Below are 27,952 nucleotides of genomic sequence, written 5' to 3' on the forward strand. Positions count from 1 at the left end.
TCAGAAAGTCTCTCCTTCAGGCCTGGGTCTGGAGCTCAGTTTTAGACCAGGACATCCAGCCAGCGGGAGAGTCCAGCAGACTTTTCTCGCCTTTGTAACTTACAACACATAATCCTTTGGTATTTGGACCAGAGTTAGACAATATGAAGGTAGGAAAGCATGGATAGGAGATAAGTGAGGGAAGGGCAATACAATTTTATAAATAACTACACAAGATGTGAGCATCTTTAGGATGCAGGGAAGAGAAGCTAGAGGCGTGGAGTAGAAAGAGAAGAAATTGTGCTTGAGGTCAGAGTCGGGGAAGAGGAGCTCCTAGCCTCCATTCACACCATCTGTAAAGTGGCTTTTGAGATGCTGGCCCACTCTGACATGCCAGGACTCTACAGGAATTTAAGCCTGGGAGCCTTAGGACCAGAGCCTTGGGGGATCTACAAGGGCCAGTTGGCATCCTCAGAAGGGTGGATGATGCCCAACCAGGCTATGTCTGATCCCCAGGCTGGTACTGTGGTTCAGTGGAGGTGAAGAAGTCTTCCAGGAAAGACTGCAGATATTCGAAGGTGGGTCTCTCCTCTGGGTCCAGGCGCCAGGTCTGTTCCATGACCTTGTACAGGGACACTGGGCATCCTGCTGGGCACGGCATGTGGTAGCCATGCTGCACCTGTTCCAACACTTCCCGGCCGTTCATGCCTGAGGGGTGGGGCTCTGTCAGCCAAGGAGGAAGGGGTGGGGGAGATGGAGGAAGTCCTTCCCTGTGACTACTCCCCAGCCCAGTTCCCAGCACACCTGGGTAGGGGACTCGGCCTTTGGTGATGAGTTCAGTAAGCAGGATTCCAAAGGACCACACGTCTGACTTGATGGTGAATCTGCAATAGAGGGCAGCCTCTGGAGCTGTCCACTTGACAGGGAACTTGGTCCCTGGAGAAGATGGAGGAGCAGGCAAAGTTAGTGAAGGGGTCTCTAGGAAATAAGCCATCTTCCTTGCCCCCTAGAGTTTGTACTGTCATACTCTATTGCCTATCACTTAAGACTTACATTGCTTGTAAATAACTATTGACTTACTACTGTGTAAATATTTTCATTCTTACAGATTAGAAGTAGCTTCACAGAGCTCAGGTGACTCGCTCAAGATACAGGGCTGGGGGCTGGAGAGATGGCTTAGCAGTTAAGGCGTTTGCCTGTAAAGTCAAAGGATCCTGGTTCGATTCTCCATGACCCACATAAACCAGATGCACAAAGAGGGCGCATGCATCTGGAATTCGTTTGCAGTAGCTGGAGGCCCTGGCATGCCCAATCTCTCCCTGTCTCTTTCTCTCTCTCAAATAAATAAATTATATATAAATATACATATATAATTATACATATAAAATATGTGCGTATACATAATCTATTTATTTGAGATATATATAAATATATAACATATTTTATATAATTTTTATAATATATGACATATTTATTTTATATAGATAGAGAGATAGATAGATAGATAGATAGATACAAGGCTGGGAAGTGGCCGAGCTGACACTGGAACCCAGAATTGCCTCTTAATGCTTATCAGGATAGGTGTCTGGGATAATCAGGAGTGGAGCAGGGTCTCTTAATATGTGGGGCCCATGGTAGTCCCTCAGAGCTTTGCAGTCTCTAGGGTGCTGTGGTGAAGCAGGTCACCTTGTTGGGGGTTGTACTCATCATCCTGGATGAGGCGGGCCAGCCCGAAGTCAGCAATCTTGCACACGAGCCTCTCCCCAACCAGGATGTTGGCTGCCCTCAGGTCCCGGTGGATGTAGTTCATGTACTCCATGTAGGCCATGCCCTTCGCGATCTGGGGTAGAGAGGACAAGGTATGGAGAGGAGGGAGCTCATGTGTACTCAGCACCATAGCCTCTGCAAGCAGTGAGGGGGATACTTTAAAAATACACACAGAGGGCTGGAGAGATGGCTTAGCAGTTAAGGCGTTTGCCTGCAAAGCCTAAGGACTCATGTTTAACTCTCCAGGTCCCACATAAGCCAGATGCACAAGGTGATGCAAGTGTGCAAGGTTGCATATGTGCACAAAGGGGCACACACATCTGGAGTTCGATTGCAGTGGCTGGAGGCCCTGGGTGCACCAATTCTTCTTTCCCTCTCTCTCTCTCTCTCTCTCTCTCTCTTTCATAAGAAAGGCCGGCCTGAAAGACAGACGTGGTGGCACACACCTTTAATCCCAGCTGAGGTAGGAGGATCACCATGAGTTCAAGGCCATCCTGAAACTGCAGAATGAATTTCAGGTCAGCCTGGGCTAGTGTAAGACCCTACCTTAAAAAAAATATATATCCAGACTGGAGAGATGGCTTAGTGGTTAAAGCACTTGCCTGCAAGTCAAAGGACCCAGGTTCAGTTCTCCAAGACCCATGTAAGCTAGATGCACAAGGTGACACACGTGTCTGGAGTTCATTTGCAGTGGTTAGAGGCCCTGGCATATCCATTCTCTCTCTCCCTCTTTCAAATAAATAAATAAATATATTTTTTTTAAATCCACTCAGAATGACAGTGTACTGCCTCAGGTCTTGCAGCTGATAAGGTGGGCCAGGCTGTGCTTCAAGATGTTTGTGGGTACAAAGATGGAGGAAGGCTAACAGGAAGTAGGTCTGGGAGTTGAGGGCTGCTGGGCTGGTCCAGTTTACCTGCGCGGCCATATCCACCAGATGGGGTAGTGTCAAGTTCTGGGCCTCCTGCTGTCTGAGGAAGTCTAGCAAGCTACCTAGGGGGAAGAAGCCAGAAAATCAGCAACAAGATCCTACTCTGAGTCTGCTTTCTGACATTGGCACCTCTCCTGTCTAATTTACCTTGCTCCCACTCTCTCCCAGAATCCGGCTGGGGATGCCTCAACTCTTCACGCCTCCAGACATCCATTCTACCCATCCACATTTAGTCTCCACCTCCAATACCTGCCCCAGTTAAGACTCTATATAGGGCTGAGAGGTGGCTTAGCACTTAAGGTGCTTGCCCGCAATGCCTAGGGACCCAGGATTTGCCAGAACCCACGTAAACCTGATGCACATGGTGGCACATGCGTCTGGAGTTCGTTTGCAGTGGGCAGAGGCCCTGACATGCCCATTCTCTCTTTTTCTCGAGTAAATAATTTTTTTTTTTTCCCAAGGTAGGGTTTCACTCTAGTTCAGGCTGACTTGAAATTCACTCTGTAGTCACAGGGTGGCCTTGAACTCACGGTGATCCTTCTGCCTCTGCCTCCCAAGTGCTGGGATTAAAGGCGTGCGCCACCACGCCCGGCTTCAAGTAAATAAATTTTTTTTTTAATACATAGCAGTTAAGGGCTTGCCGGTGAAGTGTAAGGACCCCGGTTCGAGGCTTGAGTCCCCAGATGCAAGCCCAATGCACAAGGAGGTGCACGCATCTGGAGTTCGTTTGCAGTGGCTGGAGGCCCTGGCGCGCCCATTCTCTCTATATATATATCAGCCTCTCACTTGGACCCTGCCGACTTGTCTGTGGCCTGGCCCCACCCCAGCTTGCCCAGAGCCTGGCTCCGGCCCCTCACCGTGGCACATGTACTCCGTCACGATATAGATGGGCTCCTCCGACACCACCGCGTACAGCTGCACCAGCTTGTCGTGCCGCAGCAGCTTCATGATCTGCGCCTCCTCCAGGAAGGACGTGGGGGACATGGTGCCCGGCTTGAGCGTCTTCACCGCCACCTTGGTGCTGCAGTTCCACGTGCCTGCTCGGTGGCGGCCACGTCTCGTCAAGACCCGCACCCCACCAGCCCAGAACCTCGGTCCCAACACCTCCCGGCCCGCGCCCTGCCTCCCCAGGCCTTCGTACCCAGCCACACTTCCCCAAAGTAGCCGGTGCCCAGGCGGCGCTCGAGCGTGATGGAGCTGCGGTTGATTTCCCATGCGTCCTTGGCCAGGCCCAGGGTCTGCGGCTTCATGGTGGTGCAGGGGGCCGTGAGAAGGTAGCACAGCCCATCATTCACTTCTAGGGAAAGAGAAGGAGGGATGTCACAGATATGAGCCAGGACACACGCTTCCTAACCCACCGCAACAGCACGGAGACCTCAAACTCAATGATAAGTAACCTGGGCCCCTAGCCTGGTGCGGTCCGTTCACACCTGTAATCCCAGCATTCTAGAGGCTGATGAAGGAGAATTAAAAAGTAATAGGTGGGGGGCTGGAGAGATGGCTTAGCGGTTAAGTGCTTGCCTGTGAAGCCTAAGGACCCCGGTTGGAGGCTCGGTTCCCCAGGTCCCACGTTAGCCAGATGCACAAGGGGGCGCATGCGTCTGGAGTTCGTTTGCTGAGGCTGGAAGCCCTGGTGTGCCCATTCTCTCTCTCTCCCTCTATCTGTCTTTCTCTCTGTGTCTGTCGCTCATAAATAAATAAATAATTTTTAAAAAAGTAATAGGTGGGGAGAGGGGGCGCTGGAGAGATGCTTAGCCGTTCAGGCGCTTGCCTGAAACCCAGGTTCGATCCCCCAGGACCCAACTAAGCCAGATGCACAACGGGATACATGCGTCTGGAGTTCATTTGCAGAGGCTGGAGGATCTGGTGTGCTCCCTCCCTCTCTCTGTCTCTTACTCTCTCTTTCAAATAAATAAACAAATTAAATATGATGTCATCTGGCCAGCATCACCTCATCTGGACAGTGATAACTGCCTCCTAAAGGACCCCTCATTCTGCCCTGCCCCTGGCATCCAAACGGCACCCTGCAACCAGTTTCTCCCCAGAGCTCACACAAATGCTGTCACCCTCTGCTCAGAGCCCTGTGATGGTGGCTCCCTGTCCTGGGGGCCTGATGAAATGATATTTAAAGGAGCACATGACGTTTCCACGGACTCAACCTTGAGGAAAGAAAATGGCAAATTCCTTTTAAGACATTAGGGGGCGCTGGTTGGCTATGGGCCACTTTGGGCCTCAGTTTCCCATGAATCCCACAGAGTAGGATTCCGGGCTAGAAGACTCTAAACTTGACCCGTTTGACCACTACTGGGTCTTTGTTCTTTGTTTTTTGCTTTGTTTTGTTTTGTTTTCGAGGTAGGGTCCCGCTCTAGCTCAGACTGACCTGGAAAATTCACTCTGTAGTCCTGTAGTCTCAGGGTGGCCTCGAACTCTTGGCGATCTTCCTACCTCTCTGCCTCCCGAGTGCTGGGATTAAAGGCGTGCGCCATCACGCTCGGCTACTGACCCCTACTGTTTTGGGAGAACCTTTTTCTCATCTTGTCCCCAGCTTCCCCATTGTGACAGTGTATCAGCAGGTCGGCTCGGGGCTCTGAAGTACCAGCTCACCCATGTAGTGCCGCACCAGGTCCTGCACCGACTCAAACTGGGCCCGCGTGGTGATGTAGTAGCCGCCTGTGTCCAGCTTGCGGATCTTGTAATGCTTTATGTGATCACCTCGGCTTGGGTCCCAGTCGCGGATGGACAAGGAGTAGGCACCTGTGAGGAAGGGTCACGTGGCACTGCTCGCTGTCCTCCTCGACCTCAGACTGGGAGCAGGTAGAGGCCCCAAAGTCTGAGGACCGTATCTCTAGACCCCAGAGCCAGTCTCAGCTGCGCTCCTCGCCTTGATCTCAGCCTTGGCTCTGACCGAGGCGCTGCACCACCCACTGTAATGGTTGGACCTCCCAGTACCAGAGGCATCGGATGCCACTCCTACCTTTGGTAGTCTCGCTTTCCCGAATGAGAAAGGCTCCCTGGGGATTGCTTGGTGCCAGCAGCTGTCTCTCTGCATCCTTCCTCCCGATCTTTCCAAAGTACCACCTGTAAGGAGAGGCAGCCGAGCATCAGGTCCAATCCTTTCAAACCCCAGCGCAGCCTCTGGACATCACCTCAAGAACCAAGCCTTGAGCCCCATGGTGGTGCATGCCTTTAATCCCAGCACTCAGGAGGCAGAGGTAGGAGGATCGCGGTGAGTTTGAGGCCATCTTGAGGCTACATAGTGAATTCCAAGTCAGCCTAGACTAGAGTGAAACCCTATCTCCAAAAACAAACAAAAAAGAATTGTAGTAGAGTGTGGTGGTATACATCTGCAATCCCAGCTCTGGGGAAGTTGAGGCAGAGGGATTCTGAATTTGAGGCTATCCTGGGCTATCAAGATCTCCTCTAAAAAAAAAAAAAAACACATACAATAACTTAAAAATCTGGGCTTGGTGGTACATGCCTTTAATCCCAGCACTCAGGAGGCAGAGGTAGGAGGATCACTGTGAGTTCAAGACCACCCTGAGACTACCAAGTGAATTCCAGATCAGCCTGGGTTAGAGTGAGACCCTACCTCCAAAAAACAACAAAAAAAAACCCTCCATCCTGGGCTGAAGAGATGGGTTAGTGGTTAAGGTGCTTACCTACAGGGCCAAAAGACCCAGGTTCAATTCCCCAGGACCCACGTAAAACAGATACACAAGGTGCAGCATGTGTCTAGAGCTCATTTGCAGCAGCTGAAGGCACCGGCATGCCCATTCTCTCTTTCTCTTTCTATCTGCCTCTCTCTCAAATAAATGAATAAAAACTAAAAAAAAAAAAAAAAAAAAAAAAAACCAAAAAACAAAACACACCACGTTGGTCCTCGGATCAGTGTTTCGGTAGCAGGTGATGTCTGTACTTAGGCGTACTGTTGAGCTCTCCTACTATGTGGAGAGTGCTTCGTTTACCTCCCGAGACTGATGAGGAAAGTGAGCCTACTTAACGGTTAAGTAACTTGCTTGGGGCCACACTGTCGCTCTGCAATGGGAAGCCAAGCTGCCTGCTCCAGGGCCTGTGTCCTAAACCATGACACTTCAGTGAGCACTTCAGACTCCATGATGTTGCCCAAACTGCGGATATGGCACGAACCCTCCGCATTGTTTCCCCTCCCTCCTTCTTGCTTCCTTCCTCCCCCTCAGACTACAGTATCACGCAACCTGTGCTCTAAACCCTGCCTGAGTCCCTCTGCTCAGAGCATGTTCCCTTCCCGTGAGCAGCTGTGCACCCCAACCTCTGAGTCCCACCTTGAGCCTTCAGGTAGAACCTGCTTCACAGCTGGGTCTTTTTTTTTTTTTTAACCAAAAAGAGACAGAATGGACATGCAAAGGAACTGCTTCTGGCTTTACATGGGTGCTGGGGAATCGAACCAGGGTTGTTAGACTTGGCAGGTGAATGCCTTAACAGCTGAGCCACTTCTCCAGCCCCACAGTTGGGTCTCTCCTTCCTCCCCTCTCATTCTCTCTAGGGCTCTGAGTTTTGACTTCTCCTCCCCATTTACCATGAAGCAAAGATCTCTAATCAAAGTCACCCTATTGCCAAATCCAGGGCCTTCTTGGAAATTCCCTCTTCTGCTCTCCGAGGCTTCTCCTGCCTCCTGGCACCGGCCTGGGCCCGCCTGGCCCGCTTTCCTCATATCTCCAGTGGCTTCTTCCCCAGAGCTGGGTCCCGGCGCCAATGTGCCCCTCTCTACCCTCCTCCGGTTCTCTATCTCTACTCAGCTGAGTCCCAGTTTCCACCAGCCCTGAGCCATCTGCCAGGGCCATCGTGAACAAACCAATTAAGAACGGGCAGGACACTCCTCATACGCCACCACCTGGTCTGGCTCCTGGCAGCCTTCTTCATCCGGGTGCTCCTCTCCACAGAACTCAATCTGACAAGCCCCCAGCCCCTATGTACCCCCACCTGCTTCTCTGTTCTGTACCTGAGCAACTGACAGCCCCCCCCCCATCACTTCTTCAAGGACTGAGTCACCTACTAGTCCTGTACCTACCACAGCCCAAGGGCAAATCAGTTACCAAGTACTGAGGATGTTCATTCTGTTTTTGTTGTTGGTTTTTTTGTTTTGTTTTGTTTTTTGAGGTAGAGTCTTGCTCTAGCCTACGTTGACCTGGAATTCACTATGTAGTCTCAGAGTGGCCTTGAACTCACAGCGATCCTCCTACCTCTGCCTCCCAAGTGCTGGAATTAAAGGCATGTGCCACCATGCCTGGCTTTTTTTTTTTTTTGGTTTTTTGAGGCAGGGTTTCACTCTAGTCCAGGCTAACCTAGAAATTACTACGTACTCTCAGGGTGGCCTCGAACTCACAGTGATCCTCCTACCTCTGCCTCCCAAATGCTGGGATTAAAGGTGTGCACCACCATGCCCAGCTTTTTTTAAAAATATATTTTATTTTTATTTATTTATTTGAGAGAGAGAATGATGCAGAGGAAAAGAGAGAGAGAGCAAAAGAAAGAATGGGTGTGACAGGGCCTCCAGCCACTGCAAACGAACTCCAGATGCATGCACCACCTTGTGCATCTATCTCGCTTACAAGGATCCTGGGGAATCGAACCAAGGTCCTTCGGCTTTCCAGGCAAGTGCCTTAACCACTAAGCCATCTCTCCACCCCTTGTTGTTCTTTAAACATTTACTTATTTGTAAGCAAAGAGAGATAGAAGAGTGACAGAGAGAATGAAATTGGCATGCCAGGGTCTACAGCCACTGCAAACGAACTCCAGACACATGCACCACCTCATGCATCTGGCTTACCTGTGTACTGGGGAATTGAACCTGGGTCCTTAGGCTTTACAGGCAAGGGTCTTAATCACTAAAGACATGTTCTCATGCAGCTTAGGCTGACCTGGAACTATGCAGCTGACCTTGAATTCAGTATCTCCTGATCTTTTGCTTCCATCTTTCAAGTGCTAGGCGTGTGCCACCACGGGTCCCATTCTTCAAAGTCTCTCCCATCTTTTCTCATAAATGTATGAGTCTCACAAGAAGGAGTTCAGCTGTGTGTGTTTGAGAACGACAGATAGAGAGAGAAAGAGGCAGAGAGAGAGAGAGAGAGAATGGGTGCGCCAGGACCTCCAGCCACTGCAAATGAACTCCAGATGCGTGCGCCTCCTTGTGCATCTGGCTTACGTGGGTCTTGGGGAATGAAGCCTCGAACCGGGTTCCTTAGACTTCACAGGTAAGCACTTAACCACTAAGCCATCTCTCCAGCCCTCTTTCTTTTTTTTTTTTTTTTTTTAAGGTGGAGTTTTTCTCCTGCCCAGGCTGAAATGAAATTCACTATGTAGTCTCAGGGTGGCCTTGAACTCTTGGCAATCCTCCCATCTCTGTCTCCTGAGTGCTGGGAGTAAAGGCGTGTGCGCCACCATGCCTGGCACAGGAAGTACTTTGAAGAGGCTTCAGCATGCAGCACCTGTAGAACAGGTGTCACCTATCCTCATCACTATCTTCTTGTAATCCCACAATACCCTCAGGAAATCACAGATAAGGGGGCAGAGTGGAGCACTGACTTGGGGTTCAGATCTCTGGGTCCTCCCCATAGGGCTGGCTTTGCTCCAACCCCACTCACTCTTCAGCCTGGATGGAGTTCACCGGGGCCACGTAGTTGCTGGGAACGTAGCCAGTGTGTCCAGAGGTGAGGGACCGAGCTTCCCACCAGTCAACTTCACTGTGGGCACAGAACATGGACGTGGTTAGCAACGCTCAGGATCCAGGCAGGACCACAGAGACAGTTGGTTGTACTGGCTCTGACAACCTTCCCCTTGTCCCTGGCCCCCCGCCCCCCACCCCTGCAGCTGCCCTGACTGAGCTTTACAGTGAAAAGATGATGGGACATAGGAGCCTCCTTTAGCTCCTAGGCTGAGCTGGGCTTTGAGGATACAGTGAACAGCTAACTAGATCACTTCCTCCACTGAAAACTCCCCAGCATGGCTTTAAAAGCCTATAGACCGGTATGGTGGCGCACACCTTTACACCAGCACTCAGGAGACAGAGGTAGGAGGATCGCTGTGAGTTGAGGCCAGCCTGAGGCTACATAGTGAATTCTAGGTCAGCCTGGGCTAGAGTGAGACCATACATCAAAAAGCAAACAACAATACAAGAAAAATTAGAGCTGGGAAAATTGCCTCCCAGTTAGGGCACTTGCCTACAGAGTCAAAGGACCTAGGTTTGATTCCCCAGGACCCACGTAAGCCAGAGGCACAAGGTGGCGCATGTGTCTGGAGTTTGTTTGCAGTGGCTAGAGGCCCTGGTGTGTCCATTCTCTCTTTCTATCTGTCTCTCTCTTTTTTCCCCCCTCTCTCTATCCCTCAATAAATAAACAATTGGCTGGCTCCTCTGTACAATTTAAAAAAAAAAGTCTATAGAGCCCGTGTGGTGGCACACACCTTTAATCCCAGCACTCGGGAGGCAGAGGTAGGAGGATCACTGTGAGTTCAAGGCCATCCTGAGACTACATAGGGAATTCCAGGTCAGCTTGGGCTAGAGTGAGACCCTACCTCAAGAAAAAAAAAGAAACAAGACAAAACAAAAAAGCCTATAGATTGTGCCCCACCTAATTGGCCAGCTTCTTTCAATTCTGCACCTCATTCTCTCCCCCCCCCCCACCTGTACATCAGACCACGTGTTCTTCCACTGAGTCACATTCCCAGTCCTATTCGCCATTCTTTTCTTTAGGGTCTCACTGTAGCCCAGGCTGACCTGGAATTCACTATGTAGTCTCAGGGTGGCCTTGAACTCACAGTGATCCTCCTACCTGTGCTACCATGCCTGGCTATCCTATACGTCATTCTTTATAACCCACCTATAAGAAAATACCTGGTGCTTTCTAGAAATCATCACTTATTCTCGTTTTTCCTTCCTCTTTTCTCACCCCTTCTTTCACTGTGTACTCATAGTGTCGGTTTTAAAAGTCTCCAGGAAACCCGCCCTGATCACCACTGCCATAGGGACTATGTTTAGTGTTCAGCCTGTACCCAGAGCTCCTCACCTCTCCTCTCCCCTCATGGTAGCAACCACAGGGTTTCTTCACTAATTGTAACACTTTGGATTGAACCCAAGGCCCACATGCTAGGAAGTGCTCTGCCACTGAGCTATACGCTCTTAGCCCTCACCTAGGACTTACAAAATCATTCATTATTTTTATTTCTTTCTTTATATTTATTCACGTGTGTGTGTCACACACACACCAGTCTCTTGCTGATGCAAACAAATGCCAGATTTTTAAAAAAAATTTTTTTTTTTTTTAATTTGAGAGCGACAGACACAGAGAGAAAGACAGATAGAGGGAGAGAGAGAGAATGGGCGCGCCAGGGCTTCCAGCCTCTGCAAACGAACTCCAGACGCGTGCGCCCCCTTGTGCATCTGGCTAACGTGGGACCTGGGGAACTGAGCCTCGAACCGGGGTCCTTAGGCTTCACAGGCAAGCGCTTAACCACTAAGCCATCTCTCCAGCCCAAATGCCAGATTTTATATCACTTTTTGTATGTAAGTGGCTGGGGAGATGAATCCAGGCCGGCAGGCTTTACAAAGCACCTTTGACCACTGAGCAATCTCTTGGGCCCCATTCACCCAGGATTTGTAGTCACCAAGCTAGAGATTTTCTGAGACCAGGACCAGGGTCCTGTCCCCTCTGGGTCCTGTTCCCCACCCTGGCCATGCCCTGAGCAAGGTGCCCTGGTCACTTACGTATTGTTGAGGATGTGGAATTTCTCGCCCTTGGTGAAGGTCAGGTCATCCTGAGTCCGAGCCTCATAGTCATACAAGGCGACGAACAGGGTTACCCCAGGCCCTGTAGAGTCAGGTCTGTTCAGTGTGGTAGGGCATGGAATGGGGCACCAAGGGGGCCACACTCCCAGATCTCAGTTTCCTAGCCAGGCACTGTGCCTCCCAAGGTCACAGTGCCCTCGTTGTCCAAGGCCTTTGGAGTCCAGTGTATCTCTTATTTGCATTTTGCAACTTGGCCCCCTGTGGGTCTGGGACACATAGCTTCATGATTTTCTCATCCTGGGGAACCCTCCTCAAGTTGCCCACTCTTCCTCTTCCCTCCCAAGAAGACTTCTCACTTAAGAAGTGACACCTAAGAAGCCAGAGATTTGCTTGTTTTGGGACAAGGTCTCAGGCTTCTGGGTTTGTTGTTGTTGTTGTTGTTTTTAATTTGAGTGCGTGTGCGTGTGCGTGCGCTTTGGCAGGGTCACACTCTAGCCCAGGCTGACCTGGAATTTACTCTATAGCCCAGGCTGGCCTCAAATTTACGGCGATTCTCCTTCCTCAGCATCCTCCAGGGTTCTGGGATTAAAGAAGTGTGCCACCACAACCAGTTATTCTGGAGGCTTCTAAGGACAAATCGGCACCTCCCTTTCCCTCAGTTACTCCCAAGACCCAGGCAGTGCCTCCCTCTGGCCCTAGGGACCCACCTGAGACTCCCTTGATGGCGCCACTGTCAAGGAAGGCAGGGCTGGGGGGTTGCTGGAAGGAGGCAGAGCAGGTCCGAGTGGGGTCAGGGTGGTAGTGCTCCTCAGCTCTGTAGCTCCCTCCCAGGCCCACATGCTCCTTGGGTGCTGGCTTCAACTTCTTGCAGAACACGCAGCCCATCCCAGGTGGCCTGTGGCAAAATAGGAACAATCTTCACTCAAGGGCCCCTGGCAGGTGGGCCACCTTAAGCATATCCTCACACAGCCACAGCTTCTACCCTATGGCCCAGACTGGGGTCCTCCCAAGTAAGGGGTACAGCCTCAGAGCCACCCTGTTAGTTCTCTCCCAGATTCCTTTGCATGTTTGGAGAGAGCCTTTTGGTAACTCCTCACTGCTGGTCTTTCCATCTGTTCAAGTCAACAACTCAACTCAGGTAGTTTGTTCGTTTGTTTTGACTTTTCTCCATCATTATTTGTGTTTTGCATGTGTATGTGTGTGGTGCTCATGTGGTGTGGGGGGCTTGTGCCCGGAGGCCAGAGCTTGATAGAAGGTGTCATGCTTGATCACTCACCACTTTACTGAGGCGGGGTCTCGCACTTGCACCCAAATCTTGCCAACTTGACCAGTCTAAGCTAGCCAGCTTTTCCCAGGGGTCTTCTGTCTGGGATTACAAGTGGGCTGCCTCACTCCAGTGTCACTGCTTAGAGCCGGGCTGGGGGCCTGGATTCCTTATCCACCAAGTCATCCCCAGGGTTTTTTCTTAAAGTAATTTATTTATTTATTTAAGAGAGAGAAAGAGGGCTGGAGAGATGGCTTAGCGGTTAAACGCTTGCCTGTGAAGCCTAAGGACCCCGGTTCGAGGCTCGATTCCCCAGGACCCACTTTGGCCAGATGCACAAGGTGGCGCATGCATATGGAGTTGGTTTGCAGTGGCTGGAGGCCCTGGTGCGCCCATTCTTTCTCTCTCTGCCTCCTTCTCTCTGTCGCTTTCAAATAAATAAATAAAAACAAACAAAAATTTTAAAGAGAGAGAGAGAGAGAGAGAAAGAGAATGATCCAGGCATGGTGGTGCATGCCTTTAATCCCAGCACTTGGGAGGCAGAGGTAGGAGGATCCTATGAGTTCAAGGCCACCCTGAGATTACATAGTGAATTCCAGGTCAGCCTGAGCTAGCGTGAGACCCTACCTTGAAAAAAACAAAAGAGAGAGAGAGTGAGAAAGAATGGGTTTGCCAGGGCCTCTAGCCAATGCAAACTCCAGATGCATGTGCAGTTTGTGAATCTAGCTTTACATGGTATTGGGGAATTGAACCTGGGTCCTTTGGCTCTGCTGGCAAGCACCTTAACCATCTCTCCAATCCGTTTTTGTTTGTTTGTTTATTTTTCGAGATAGAGTCTCACTCTAGCCCAGGCTGACCTGAAATTCATTATGTAGTCTCAGGGTGGTCTTGAACTCATGGCAATCCTCCTACCTCTGCCTCCCAAGTGCTGGGCTTAAAGGTGTGTACCACTACGCCCAGCTTCCAATTCCAGTTTTTTGTTTGCTTTTCTTTTTTTCTTTTTCGAATGTATAGAGTTTCACCATTTTTTTCCAGTGTAGAGAATTGAACCCCGGGCTTTATGCATGTTAGGGAAGCACCTTACGACTGAACTACATCCCCAACTTTGTTTCTGTTTAATTTTTTTAATTTTTTTATTCCCATTTATTTATTTGGGGGGATTTGTTTGTTTGTTTTGGTTTTTCAAGGTAGAGTCTCACTCTAGAGCAGGCTGATCTGGAATTCACTCTGTAGTCTCAGGGTGGCCTCAAACTCACAGCGATCCTCCTACCTCTGCCTCCGGAGTGCTGGGATTAAAGGCGTGCGCCACCATGCCCGATTGTTTCTGTTTATTGAGGTAAGGTTAGCTCAGGCTGACCTGGAACTCACTATGTAGTCTCAGGCTGTTCTTGAACTCACAGCAATCCTCCTATCTCAGCCCCCATGAGCCTGAGATTAAATGCATGGGCCACCGTGCCTGGCTCTGTTTTGCTTTTGAGACAGGGTCTCGTGTATTCAGGCTGACCTTGAATTTACTATGTAGAAAAAGATGACCTTCAGTTCCTTCTGCCTCCTAACAGTTTCTGAGTTGTAGTTTTGCCTCCTATTGCTTTGAAGTGCTGTTTCTGTGTCTCTAGATGTTTTTGCTCGAGCACAGCTCTGGGGGAAGGTCTAGTGCATAGAAACATGTACTTAAAAAAAAATGTCTGTCGGGCGTGGTGGCACACGCCTTTAATCCCAGCACTCAGGGGGCAGAGGTGGGAGGATCTCTGTGAGTTCAAGGCCACCCTGAGACTACATAGTGAAGTCCAGGTCAGCCTGGACCACAGTGAGACCCTACCTCAAAAAAACAAACAAACAAACAAAAAAACAGTCTGCACATGTGCTTGGCTCTGTGTGCCTGACGATCTGAGTCTATTTGTGTGTGTGCAAATGTGTCTGTATGTGCGGGTGTGTGGCTGAATGGGGGGAGTCTCTGGCTTGTGTGTCTCTTGTGTATGTGCATCCCTACGTTGAAGTGCACATGCCTATCGGGTGTGTGTGTGTGTGTGTGTGGGTGTGTGTGTGTGAGCTCATGTGCCTATCTGTGTGTGTGTGTGAGTACATGTGCGTGTCTGTGCATCTGTGTGCATGAACGTCTAGGCGGCTGTACATGTTCGTGTGTGAGTGTGCGTGAGGGCTGTGTGCCTGCACCTGGAGATTCCCTGCAGAGGGGGATCAAGGCCATTTCCTGTCATGGGTCCAGCCTCCAGCCTCTCAAGCTGCCTCATTCTGGCTCCCCCATCCGTTACCTAGCAACAGGGCCCTTGCAGGAGGAGGGGGCTGTGAGGCAGGCGTTGTGGGGCTCAGGAAGGCACCCCACCCTATTTCCTGACCCTGAAAGCCTCAGTGCTTACTCCTGGGTCACTGGAGCTGCCTCATGGTCCTTAAGGAGGGCAGAGACAGAGGGAGAGACAGAGGGGCAGGAAAGATGAAGGCCCTGCCAATGTGCCTGCCAGTCAGCTGCCCAGCTCCTGCCCTCTTCAGGAAGCCAGAAAGTCTGAGCTCTGCCCAGCATGACTTCTGCCTTTGTTTTTCTTTCCACTACCCCTGGCACATTTACACATCCACCCTCACACAGGACACACCACCCACACCAACTTTCTCATGTTCATTCCTGCCTGACACGCCACACCAATGTACACACCGACAGACATACAGCACCCACCGCCTGTGCCGCCACCGCGCTCCGGCACAGCTCTGAATGCCCACCCACGCGCTGGGGTACGATGACACACACGTCTGCGCATATACACATATATGTCCCTGGCAAGTGCCTTAACTGCTAAGCCGTCTCTCCAGCCCACATATATGTATACATATATGTACTTGTACATCTTGCTGCGTCTCAAGCTAGCAGGCTTAGGCTCATCTTTTTTTTTTTTTTTCTTTTGGCAGGGGTAGGTTTCAAGGTAGGGTCTCCCTATAGCCCAGGCTGACCTCGAATTCACTATATAGTCCCAGGCTAATCTCGAACTCATAGTGGTCCTCCTACCTCTGCCATCTGAGTGCTGGCTTTTTTCTTCTTCTTTTTTTACTTTTTTGGTTTTTTCACGTAGGGTCTCACCCTAGTCTAGGCTGACCTGGAATACACACTGTAGTCTCAGGATGGCCTTGAACTCACAGTAATCCTCCTACCTCTGCCTCCCAAATGCTGGGATTAAAGGCATGCGCCACCACACCCGGTTTTTTTTTCTTCTTTCTTCTTATTCTTTTTTTTTTTTTTTTTCTTTCTTTCTTCTTTCTTCACTGTGAGTTCAAGGCCACCCTGAGACTACAGAGTGAATTGCAGGTCAGCCTGAGCTAGAGTGAAACCCTATCTTAAAAAAAAAAAAAAAAAAAAAAAAAAAAAAAGCCGGGTGTGGTGACATATACCTTTAATCCCAGCACTTGGGAGGCAGGGGTAGGAGGATCGCGGTGAGTTCAAGGCTACCCTGAGACTACATAGTGAATTCCACGTCAGCCTGAGCTAGAGTGAGACCCTACCTCAGAAAAACAAAAAGAAAAGAAAAAACTCTGCTATTGTTGGGTTTGGTGGCGCACACCTTTAATCCCAGCACTTGGGAGGCAGAGGTAGGAGGATCACCATGAGTTCAAGGCCACCCTGAGAATACATAGTGAGTTCCAGCTCAGCCTGGGCTAGAGGGAGACCCTACCTCGAAGAAAAAAAACAAAACGAAACAACTCTGCTATTTCAACACTTACAGAGGAACTTCCTGGGGAAAAGGGTAGTTTCCTCAGATGTGAGAAGAGAGTTGTAGGGAGGGGACAGCCCAGGGAACTGCGATGTCCCCTGCTGGCTGAACAATCACTTGCTTGTCTCAGCATTTCATCCAGTTGCCACTGTGGCCATCCTGTGCCTCTCCTCTCTAGGTCTGGTCTTTCTTACCATACACTCGCCTCTTCCCAGGAAGCCTTTCTTCCTGGTTCCAACAGATCTGGTTTCTGTCCGTCACTTCAGAGTCCTGAGCTACAACCTGGCTCTACCAGTCCCCCTCAGCTTTCACTGAAACTGCTTTTCTGCGTGTGTTGGGGTGAAGGGGTGACACCCATGTGGTGAACTGTTGAGGCAGGCTGTGGCAAGAAGCCTGCCCTAAAATAGCTTTTATTCATGAAGTCTCACTGAGATCTTTGCTTCAGGGTGGTCCCCTCCCTCCAGGGAGCCAGTGTGTCTGTAAGGCACAGAATGCCAGATAGGCTCAGGTCTGGAGGAGACTAGAGGAAGAGAGAGAGGTACCCCATGCAAAGCTGAATGGGTTTCAGGGAAGAGAAGAGAGATGGGTTAATGTGAAAGCAAGGGTTACAGGTGAGAATAAAGGTCTTCTGACAGGAAGAAAAACTTATACCTCAGACCATGCACTGAGGCACATGGGCCTCTCAAGACACGCTCAGACATAAACAGTTTCTCATACAACATGCCATTTAGACGTCAGGTTCATCTGTGCGGATTTCCAGACACATACAGTCACAATTGTTACCACACCCCAGGTATACCAACCTCCAGCCTCCATCCATTGTACAGGTGTGTGCACGCACATACACACCATCTCCGTGAGAATAGCAAATATAGAATTATAGCACTAAGTGAGCGACTGCCCCTGCATTAAGCACTTTATTTTTAACCCCCTCATTTCATCCTCACTACAGCCCCATTTGTAAGTATTATGATTATGCACAAAACATCGGGCACGGGGAGGCTTAGAAACTTGCTGCAGGTCACACACATGATCATTCCTGGCATTTGGATTCAGAACCTGAGCGCTCGGCACTTCCCTCCATTGCCTGTCACAGACAGGGACAGCCACAGCCATTCCTGAGGGTATGCACAAATCCAGGGCTCCTGTAGGGACACAGGGATATACGGAGTGCTCCCCGTGAGACTGCCTGCATGGTCTAAGACAAGGTAGGACCATGTGGCCGTGCTCATCAGAGGAGAGGAAAATGGGAAAACAGGGAAAGACAGAGAAAGATACAGAGAGGTAAGGAGAAAGAGATTAAGGAAGTCAGGGAAACAGAAAGCTAGAAGGAAGCCAGGTGTGGTGGCGCACACCTGTAATCCCAGTACTCAGGTGGCTGAGGTAGTGAGTTTGAGGCCACCCTGAACTACAGAGTGAGTTCCAGATCAGCCTTAGCTAAAGTAAGACCCCCATCTCACGGGGGAACAAAAGATGGAGGGACAGAAGGAAGAAATGAAGACACATGTGGCATGCTAGTAAATCAACTCAGAAAAACAAAACAAAACCAAGTCCTGATTTGTAGCATTTACTGATTTCTGTGGTGTAAATATTCCCATCGTGGCTGATTTAAAGCTACCAAAGTGACTCCTGAAAGCTTGGCAAGGAAGGGAGGCAGAGCATCAGCTCCCCTGAGCCAATGCCAATGGCAGGCACTAGGAGCTAGCATGCACACACAGAAGGACCTGACATAGGGGGGCTGGCTGAGGCAGAGAACTGAGGTGAGGAGCAGCAGAAGCCAGGCACAGGGGTACACTCCTATAATTCCAGCATTTAGGAGGGTGAGGCAAGATGATAATGAGTTTGAGGTTGGTATAGGTTACATAATGAGGCTTTGTCTCAAGAAATCAAGGACTGGTGATGTAGTCCAATGGTAGAGTACTTAGCTAGCAATGTGCAAAGCCATCAGGGTTTGATCCTCAGTCCTTGGGAGGCAGAGATGAGAGACTGCTGTGAGTTTGAGGCCATCTTGAGACTATATAGTGAATTCCAGATCAGCCTGGGCTAAAGTGAGACCCTACCTCAAAAACAAAAACCAGAAACAAACAAACAAAAAAAAAAAAAGCTGGGGCTGGAGAGATGGCTTAGCAGTTAAGGCATTTGCCTGCAAGGCCAAAGGACCCAGGTTTGATTCCCCAGGACCCACATTAGCCAGATGCACAAGGGGAAACACATGTCTGGAGTTCGTTTGCAGTGGCTGGAGGCCCTGGAGCACCCATTCTCTCACTCTCTCTCCCTCTTTCTCTGTCAAATAAATAAATAAATAAAAATTAAATATTAAAAAAAAACAAGCTGGTGTGGTGGCACAAGCCTTTAATCCCAGCACTTGGGGAACGCCATGAGTTCAAGGTCCCCTTGAGACCACATAATGAATTCCAGGTCAGCCTAGGCTACAGTGAGACTCTACCTCTGGGGGGGAAAAAAAAAAAGAATATGTATCAGTGGTAGGGCCCTTGCCTAGCGTGCCTGATGACCCAGCACTTGGTAGGGGAGGGGAGAGGAGAGCAACAGAGACAGAAAGTGAATGAGAAAGGCACGGATGAAGAAAAAGTCAGAGCAGGAGAGAACTAAAGAGACCAAGAGGAAAAGGAAGAGGAAGGGATCAGGTCAGGTCTGCTCTGTTCAGGCATCTGTATGAAAATTGCCCCCAGGACTCTTGGCCCTCCCCCCCCTTTCATGCCAACTGCCTGCTACCAACTCTGTAGGGAGTCATTGGACTTTCCTGGAATCTGGGTGGCAGGAACTATTAGTAAAAATGTGCTAATTTATTAAACATAGTGGCTGGTATCTTGCCAAGTAACTCCTATGTATGATCTCACTTAGTGACATTATATGAATAAGATTTTATTAATTATTTTATTTTATTTATTTATTTGAGAGAGGGGAACCAAAAAGAGGGGGTACACTGGGGCCTCCAGCCACTGCAAATAAACTCCAGATGCATGTACCACCTTGTGCATCTGGCTTATTTGGGTCCTGGGGAATTGAAGGTGGGTCTTTTGGCTGGCTTTTCAGGCAAGCGCCCCAACCACTAAGCCATTCCTCTAGCCCAATATTTTATTTTATTTTTAAAATATATTTTATTTATTTATTTGAGAGAGACAGAGAATGAGACAGGGAGAGAGAGAGAAAGAATGGGAATGCCAGGGCCTCCAGCCACTGCAAACAAACTCCAGATGCTTGTGCCCCCTTGTGCATCTGGCTTACGTGGGTCCTGGAGAGTTGAACTGGGATCCTTTGGCTTTGCAGGCAAACACCTAAACCTCTAAGCCATCTCCAGCCCCCAGTAGTTTATTTTTAACATTTATTCTACAGATGGGGAAACAGAGGCATAAAGATGTTAAATAACTTGCCCAGTGTTTTGAGTAAGGAAAGCAAAAACACAATGCTGATCAATTTGGCCCCAAAGCCCACCTAAACTCTGTTCTATTCTGCAGTCTTAGCAGAAACAATAATGTGTTTTTTAAATATTTTATGTATCTGAGAGAGAGAGAGAGAGAGAGAGAGAGAGAGAATGGGCACCTCAGGGTCTCCAGCCACTGCAAACAAACTCCAGAAGCTTGCACCACTTTGTGTAGCTGGCTTTACATAGGTACTAGGGAATCAAACCCGAGTCCTTTGGCTTTGCAGGCAAGCCCTGCAACCACTAAGCCATCTCTCCACCCCCTAATAATGTGTATCTTTATGAGTGCTCACTGTGTTCCAAGCCCTATGTTTCATGTTCCAAGGGTTGGAGAGATGGCTCAGCAGCTAAAGGTGCTTGCTTGCAAAGCCTGATAGCCCAGGTTCAATTCCCTAGTACCCATGTGAAGAAGCACAAAGTGGCACATGCAGTTGAAGTTCATTTGCAATGGCAAGAAGCCCTGGCATGCCTATTCTCTCTCTCTCTCTCACCTTGTAAATAAATGCATAAAGTATTAAATCCAGGGCTGGAGAGATGGCTTAGCAGTTAAGGTGCTTGCCTGTGAAGTCTAAGGACCCAGTTGTGATTCCCCTGTACCCAGGTAAGCCAGATGCTCAAGGTGGTACATGTGTCTGGAATTTGCAGTGGCTAGAGACCCTGACATGCCCATTCTCTCTCTCTGTCTCTCAAATAAATAAATATATATTTATAAATCAAAGTAGGGTTTTCCTGTAGCCTAGACTGACCTGGAATTCACTATGTAGTCTTGGAGGCCTCAAACTCACAGCGACTCTCCTACCTCTGCCTCCCAAGTGCTGGAATTAGAGAGGCATGTGCAACCATGCCTGGAAAAATATTAAAAAAAAATTAAAACCAGACCAGGAATGGTGGCGCATGACTTTAATCCCAGCCCTCAGGAGGCAGAGGTAGGAGGATCACTGTGAGTTCGAGGCCACCCTGAGACTACAGAGTGAATTTCAGATCAGTCTGGGCTAGAGTGAGACCCTACCTCAAAAAAACTAAATGGCTGGAGAGATGGCTTAGTGGTTAAGGTGCTTGCCTGCAAAGCCTAAGGACCCATGTTCAACTCTCCCCATCCCACATAAGCCAGATGCACAAAGGCAAATGCAAGGTCACACATTTCCATTAAGTGGCACAAGCATCTGGAGTTTAATTGCAGTGGTTGAGTCTCTGGAGTGCCAGTTTTCTCTCTCTCTTGCTCTCTTAAAAAAAATAAAAACTAAAAATAAAAAGTTAAATTAAATCCAGAGGCTGGAGAGAGTTCATTGGTAAAGATGCTTGCCTGTCAAGCCTATGGACCAGAGTTTAATTCCCCAGTACCCACATATAGCCAGATGCACAAGGTGGTACATGTGTCTGGAGTTTGTTTGCAATGGCTGGAGGCCCTGGCATGAGCCCATTCTCTCTCTCTCTCTCTCTGCCTCTTTCTCTCACACTCCCATATATATATTCCTAGTTATATCACAGAAGGAAAGCAATCTGCTTATTTCTCCTTCAGAGGCAATGAACTTGACTGCCTGTTAATACCAGAAGGTAGTAGCTCAAAGAATGGTCACCAGGGCTGGAAGGATTACTCAGCAGTTAAGGCACTTGCCTGCAAAGACTAAGAATTTCAATTCAATTCCCCAGTACCCAAGCAAAGCCAGATGCACAAAGTGGTGCATGGGTCTGGAGTTCGTTTGCAGTGGCTAGAAGCCCTGGCACGCCCATACTCAATCTTCCTTTCTCTATCTCACTGTTTGCAAATAAATAAAATAAAGAACTATTTCTTTAACATATGTATATTGGGCAAGGCATGGTGGCACATGCCTTTAATCCTAGCACTTGGGAGGCAAATATAGGAGAATCATCATGAGCTCAAGGCCACCCTGAGACTACATGGTGAATTCCAGGTTAGCCTGGGCTACTGAGACCCTACCTCAAAAAACAACAATAACGTGTGTGTGTGTGTGTGTGTGTGTGTGTGTGTGTGCCACCAGCATTTTAGACACCTTAGAAGATCAAATCTGTTTATAATTATGGGGTTTTGTTTTGTTGCTGGGGATTGGACCCAGGGCTTGATACACGCTGAACACATATTCTACCACTAAGCTGCACCTCAGCCTTGAAAATGTCTCTTGAAAATGGGGTTGACAGAAATTAACTCCCAGAGCCCTAACAAGATCAAAATCCAGGCTGGAGCTGGGCATGGTGGCGCACACCTTTATTCCCAGCACTTGGGAGGCAGAGGTAGGAGGATCACCATGAGTTCAAGGCCACCCTGAGACTACATAGTGAATTCCAGGTCAGGCTGAGTTAGAGTGAGACACTACCTTGAAAAACCAAAAAAAAAAAAAAAAAAAAAAAAAAAAAAACCAAAAAAAAAAAACCAAAAAACAAATCCAGGCTGGGTATGGTGGTGCACACGTTTAATTCCAGAACTCAGGAGGCAGGGGTAGGATCAGGTTGTGGGTATCAGCTGAGGTCTGACTTTGGATCACAATGCCACAGTACTATCTTGCTTCAACATCCATTCCTGTGTGGCTGTCTCTCTCTGCCTCTCTCTCTCTCTCTCTCTCTCTCCTTTCTCCCTCCCTCCCTACAGAATATACACATTTTCTCCACATAGCCCAAGCTGCCCTTGAACTTGTGATCCCTCCAGAGTGCTGGGATTACATGCCCAGCCTCCAGCTCTGTTCCTCGGCAGCTCTGTGGCCTTGGATGAATGACAAGGCATCTAGGAGTCAGTTTTCTCGCCTGCACCTTCTGTGCGCAGCAGCTGTGAGAGCTTCATGAGATGAGGCTCCTGCTCTGTGGACAGCGGCCAAACGAGGCCGAGGAGCACGGCAGCATGACCCCAGGGGCCCTGAGTCCACCTGCCTCGTGTACCAGGAAAGTGACTCAGGCGCCTGAGGTCAGGCAGGAGAGTTAAAGCCAGAGCTATTAAATCAGGTCCAGATTTCTGTTCCTGACATCATGGCTTGGTCCTCCAAGGCCTGAGCAGGATCATGCTGGCATTAACTGGTGAGTGCCATTCTTCCCACCTAGCTACCCCACAACTGACAGTCTTGTGGCAGCTGAACCCCCAGCGGGGAACCTGCCTTCCACTCGCCCTTATTTCTGGACACAGCAGTCCCAAGCCTCTCATCTTTTCTCAAGGGACATGTTCCCCAAAGCCATGCAAAGACTTTTAGGTTTTTTTTTTTTTCCTAGGTAGGGTCTCACTCTAGCCCAGGCTGACCTGGAATTCAGTCTGTAGTCCCAGGCTAGCCTCACAGCGATCCTCCTACCTCTGCCTCATGAGCGCTAGGGTTAAAGGCGTGCCAAGATGTAGCTACAAGATGTCCTGTCCTCCCCAGTCCCTGCCAAGCATGAGAGGGATGCAGAAAGCGATTTAGGGTCATATTCTCCTCCTGCTTGCCAGCCAGCTTGAGAAAAAGCATTGCTCTGAGCTGCAGTTCCTTTGCCTGTGAGTTAGGAATACAGATTTCTCCCTCCAGGGTTACTCCTGAGCATCAGTGGCCGTCCGGTCCGGAAACATCGGGCGTCATATGATAGGTGCCTAGTGAATTTTTGCTTCTTTTCCTTTCTTTGAGGAAGGCCCCACTGAGGCAGAGGTGCAGGGCTGGGCAGGGCTGAGAAGAAAGAGAAGTTCCCAGGCAAGATAAGAGGGCCAGCAGGCCCAGTAAACCCCTGGGGATTTCACCAAAAGGGAACTGGGACTTTGGGTAACCACAGGAAACCACTGTCCTGCAAGAGTTCCGGCTTCTCTTGCAGAGCTCTGGGCAGGGACAGGCCTGGACAGGACAGGCAAGAAGCAAATCTGAGGTGTGTCTTCACTGCCATCACTCACCAGTCTCTGAGTGCTACCTGAGGGCTTCTTTCCTTGCCCACAGTCCTCTCACTGAATCCTGATGTCCCCCCCACAGGACTCCAGGCCCTCACTGAGTTCCATCTCCCTGACAGTGAACCCCACTTCTCACTAAACCCCTTCCATCTCACACCATCCTTTCCCGAAACCTCTCAATCGGCCCAACCTTGCAACCCAGGGACTAGACATGCCTCCTTCAGACTACCAACTCCTGCTTCACACTACCAACCCCAGCTGTGGTGTGTGGGCATACACACACACACACACACACACACACGCACACACACTTTCGATGCCAGCTCCACACGGTTCTGAGAGTATTAACTGAGTGTCCTACACTTGTTATGGGTAAAAGTGGTTGTATCTATCACTGACAACCTACCCACCAGCTTCAAAAATAGGGGTCTTAAAGCTGGACGTGGTGGAAGAGGTAGGAGGATCTCCGTGAGTTCAAGGCCACCCTGAGAGTCCATAGTGAATTCCAGGTCAGCCTGGAATAGAGTGAGACCCTACCTCGAAAAACCAAAATAATAATAATAATAATAATAATAATAAAATAAAATAAAATATAATAGAGGGCTTGGGGTCCACCTGGGCGGGGACCCCAATGTTCAGCCATGAGTGGGAGCTGACACACGGGGAGTCTAGATCCCACAATAGTGAGATGGGAAGCAGGGGACACCCTGCCCTCTCACCGTGGGCCAGCCCAGTGTGCTGCGCATGGAAAGTACTTGGGTGCCTCCTTCCTTCCTCAGCTTTGAGCTCCCCTCATCCGCTAGCCTAGGTGTGACCATTTCCTCTGCCACATTCGCCCCAGGAGGCTGAAGAGAACACCCAGAGCACCTACACGAAAGCTCCCACGGTCAAGCTCAATCACCCTCAGCCCACAGCACACTCAGGAACACTCGCACAGCCTGACGCCTACTGAGGAGCCAGGAGCTGGCTACGCGGCCAGGACTCCTGCCTCGTCCTGCCCTCCCCGCGCCCCTCGCTGAAGGCCCTGTGGACGTGGCCACCTCATCAAGATGGTCTGGACTCCCAGCTACCGCGGCCGGCTCTGACAGTCCTCCACTCCCAGATCTCTACCTTCCTGGCTGTGGAGTGGGAACAGACAAAGCTCAGTGGCTCTCCCATCCCCACCACAGATGGACGGATGCCAACAGTCTCAAGGTGCCAGGCAAACCACATGCCTGAAAGATGGCCAGCTGGGTGTGGTGCCAGGTAGGTTAGGGGACAGATGTGGCCCTGCTGACACTCCACAGATCCACGGACATTTATTGATGAGCTGCCAATGTGTGTTGCTCCCTGAAGGCCCTGTCAGTGAGATCCAGGTTTTCTGGGCCTCTGTTTGGAGAAGGTGAAGGACAGGCTCACTGGAGGGAGGATGGTTAGTAATAATATCCTTTAACGCCTTTAGCAAAATGTTTTTTCTTTTGTTTCGAGGTAGGGTCTCACTCTAGCCCAGGTTGACCTGAAATTCACTCTGTAGTCCCAAACTGGCATCGAATTTACAGCAATCCTCCTTGGATCCAAGTTCCCAAGTGCTGGGATTAACAGCATGCTCTACCACGCCTAACTACAAAATGTTTTGGGGGGCTGGGGAGATGGCTTTGCAGTTAAGCACTTTTCAGTGAAGCCGAAGGACCTCGGTTCAAGGCTTGATTCCCCAGGACCCACGGAAGCCACATGCACAAGGGTGCGCATGCACCTGAAGTTCATTTGCAATGGCTGGAGGCCCTGGCGTGCCCATTCTCTCTCAATCTGCCTCTTTCTCTCTCGCTCTCTCTCTCTGTTGCTCTGAAATAAATAAATAAAAATAAACAAAAAAATTTTTAAAAATGTTTTTGGGCTTTTAAAAAATTATTATCAGGGGGCTGGAGAGATGGTTTAGCAGTAGGATACTTGCCTGCAAAGCCTAAGGACCTGGGTTTGATTCCCCAATACCCACATAAACCAGAAATGTAAGGTGGCACATGCATCTGGAGCTCGTTTGCAGTGGCTAGAGACCCTGGCATGCCCATTCTCTCTCTATTTGCCCCCCCTCAAATAAATAAATAAATTTTTAAAATTATCATTAGATCTGGAGAGATATTAAGGCATTTTACAGGCAGTTAAGGCACTTGCCTGTAAAGCCTAACAACCTGGTTTTGATTCCCCAGTACCCATGTAAAGCCAGATGCACAAAGTGGCACATGCATCTGGAATTAGTTTGCAGAAACCAGAGGCCCTGGCACACCCATCCTCTCAGTTTGTCTCTCTTTTTTTTTTTATATAAATTTATTTATTTATTTATTTGAGAGCGGCAGACACAGAGAGAAAGACAGATAGAGGGAGAGAGAGAGAATGGGCGCACCAGGGCTTCCAGCCTCTGCAAACGAACTCCAGACGCGTGCGCCCCCTTGTGCATCTGGCTAACGTGGGACCTGAGGAACCGAGCCTCGAACCGGGGTCCTTATGCTTCACAGGCAAGCGCTTAACCGCTAAGCCATCTCTCCAGCCCTCAGTTTGTCTCTCTTATCTCTGTTTGTAAATAAATTTAAAAAATATATATTGGGTAGGCATGGTGGCACACGCCTTTAATCCCAGCACTCGGGAGGCAGAGGTAGGAGGATCACTGTGATTACAGAATAAATTCCAGGTCAGCTTGGGCTACAGTGAGACCCTACCTCGAAAAACTGAAAAAAAAAAAATATGTATATATATATGTATGTATGTATGTATGTATGTATGTATGTATGTATGTATGTATATATGTATGTATATATAATTGTTTGAGACAAAGTCTTGCTATATAAACCTGGCTGGCCTAGTACTGGCTTTGTAACTCAGCCTGTCCTCACAATGGTGGCAATCCTCCTGCCTCAGCCTCTTGAGTGCTTGGATTACAGGCATGCTGGCTTCACTTTAGCAAAACTGCTTTCTGCATGTGATTCACATGGGGGAGGGCTAATTGCTGGCCAAAGCTCCAGTGCGGAAAAACAAGATGCCCGCCAGCCTCCTTGACTCGCCCGCAGCCACAGGGCAGTTACAGTCCCAGCGTTGGAAAAACCCAGGTCTCTGAGACTGCAGATCCATGGATACCGAGGGTCAGGCTCCCTTCCGTCGGGCTATACACCCCGGGACGGAGGATCCAAGATGGGAATGAAGGCGGGGACCAAATGGGGTGCGGGCAAGAAGCCCGCCAAGGCCGCGCGGCCTCACCGCCCCCCCGTTGCCGTGGAGACAGCCCCCGCGGGCATCCGCGGTCAAAAGCAGGATTTCCGACGGCGCTGCCAGCAACTCCCGGATCCCGGCGGGATGCGGACCCAGACTGCCACCGTGGGCGGGGACGGGCGGGGGGAGGACCGTGCAGCCCGTGCCGGCGCGGAGGGCGAGGCCTGCGCTGCGCCCGGGGACAGGGACCCACGGGAAGGAAGGAAGGACTGCCCAGGGCGTGGGGAGCCCGCAGCCCGCGCGAGGGTGGGGGGCCGGGGCTTGCAGCCGCCACCTCGGGACTCCCCCTGCACTCAGCATCCCCTGCAACCGCTTTCCTGGACCTCTTCCCGCACCCACCGGATGCTCCCAGTATCCCCACCCAAGCCCCTCTCCCAGACCGCTTGGCTCGTCCCTTTTTTTTTTTTTTTTTTTGGTTTTTCGAGGTAGGGTCTCACTCTGGCCCAGGCTGACCTGGAATTCACTATGGAGTCTCAGGGTGGCCTCGAACTCACGGCGACCCTCCTACCTCTGCCTCCTGGGTGCCAGGATTAAAGGCGTGCGCCACCATGTCCGCTTCCCCTCATATCCCTTTAGGAATCCCCTCAGCCCCTTTCCCTCGAACTCTCATCCTTCTTCCCAAATTCTGTCAACCTATTCTACAGGCTTCCCCCCTCTCCCCATCAGACTTCTCTGGATGGGGAGGGGCTTTTCCCACATTTCCACTGTCCTTTCCCCAGTCTTTTCCATCAGTCTTGCTCTCCAGGTCTCCTTAGTTCGTTCCCTGAAGTACTTTTCGGGTGGGGTGCCCGTGCTGACAACTTAGCTGTCCAGTTCAGGTTTAGCTCCAAGTCCCTGCTCTGCAGCGCGGGCGGGGCTGGGGCACCACCTGCCCTGCCCAGCCCTTCCCCCACTTCAGCTCTGGCCTACCTGGATCCAGGGGAGCCCACTGCTGACGTCCTGTGGCGAGCCAGCCCTGGCTGAGTGCCTAACGTGGGGGAGACGCGGGGCGCTGCCCGCCTCTGTCTCCCTGCACA

General features: G+C 50.0%; 1 protein-coding gene across 1 annotated transcript; it reads right to left on the reverse strand.

Moving 5' to 3' along the window:
• Positions 1 to 27,952, reverse strand: Fgr (FGR proto-oncogene, Src family tyrosine kinase). Its single transcript, XM_004671239.2, has 12 exons — positions 27,846 to 27,952; positions 12,141 to 12,328; positions 11,413 to 11,515; positions 9,296 to 9,394; positions 5,650 to 5,753; positions 5,280 to 5,429; positions 3,817 to 3,972; positions 3,533 to 3,712; positions 2,661 to 2,737; positions 1,666 to 1,819; positions 784 to 915; positions 1 to 687 (listed from the first exon to the last, which is right to left on the reverse strand). Exons 2-12 carry the CDS (start codon positions 12,316 to 12,318, stop codon positions 479 to 481), a joined length of 1,542 nt encoding a protein of 513 aa, XP_004671296.1. The 5' UTR covers positions 12,319 to 12,328; positions 27,846 to 27,952; the 3' UTR covers positions 1 to 478.

This window comes from Jaculus jaculus, chromosome 5 (genome assembly GCF_020740685.1).
Source record: "Jaculus jaculus isolate mJacJac1 chromosome 5, mJacJac1.mat.Y.cur, whole genome shotgun sequence".
In the NCBI taxonomy this organism is placed as follows: Eukaryota; Metazoa; Chordata; class Mammalia; order Rodentia; family Dipodidae; genus Jaculus; species Jaculus jaculus.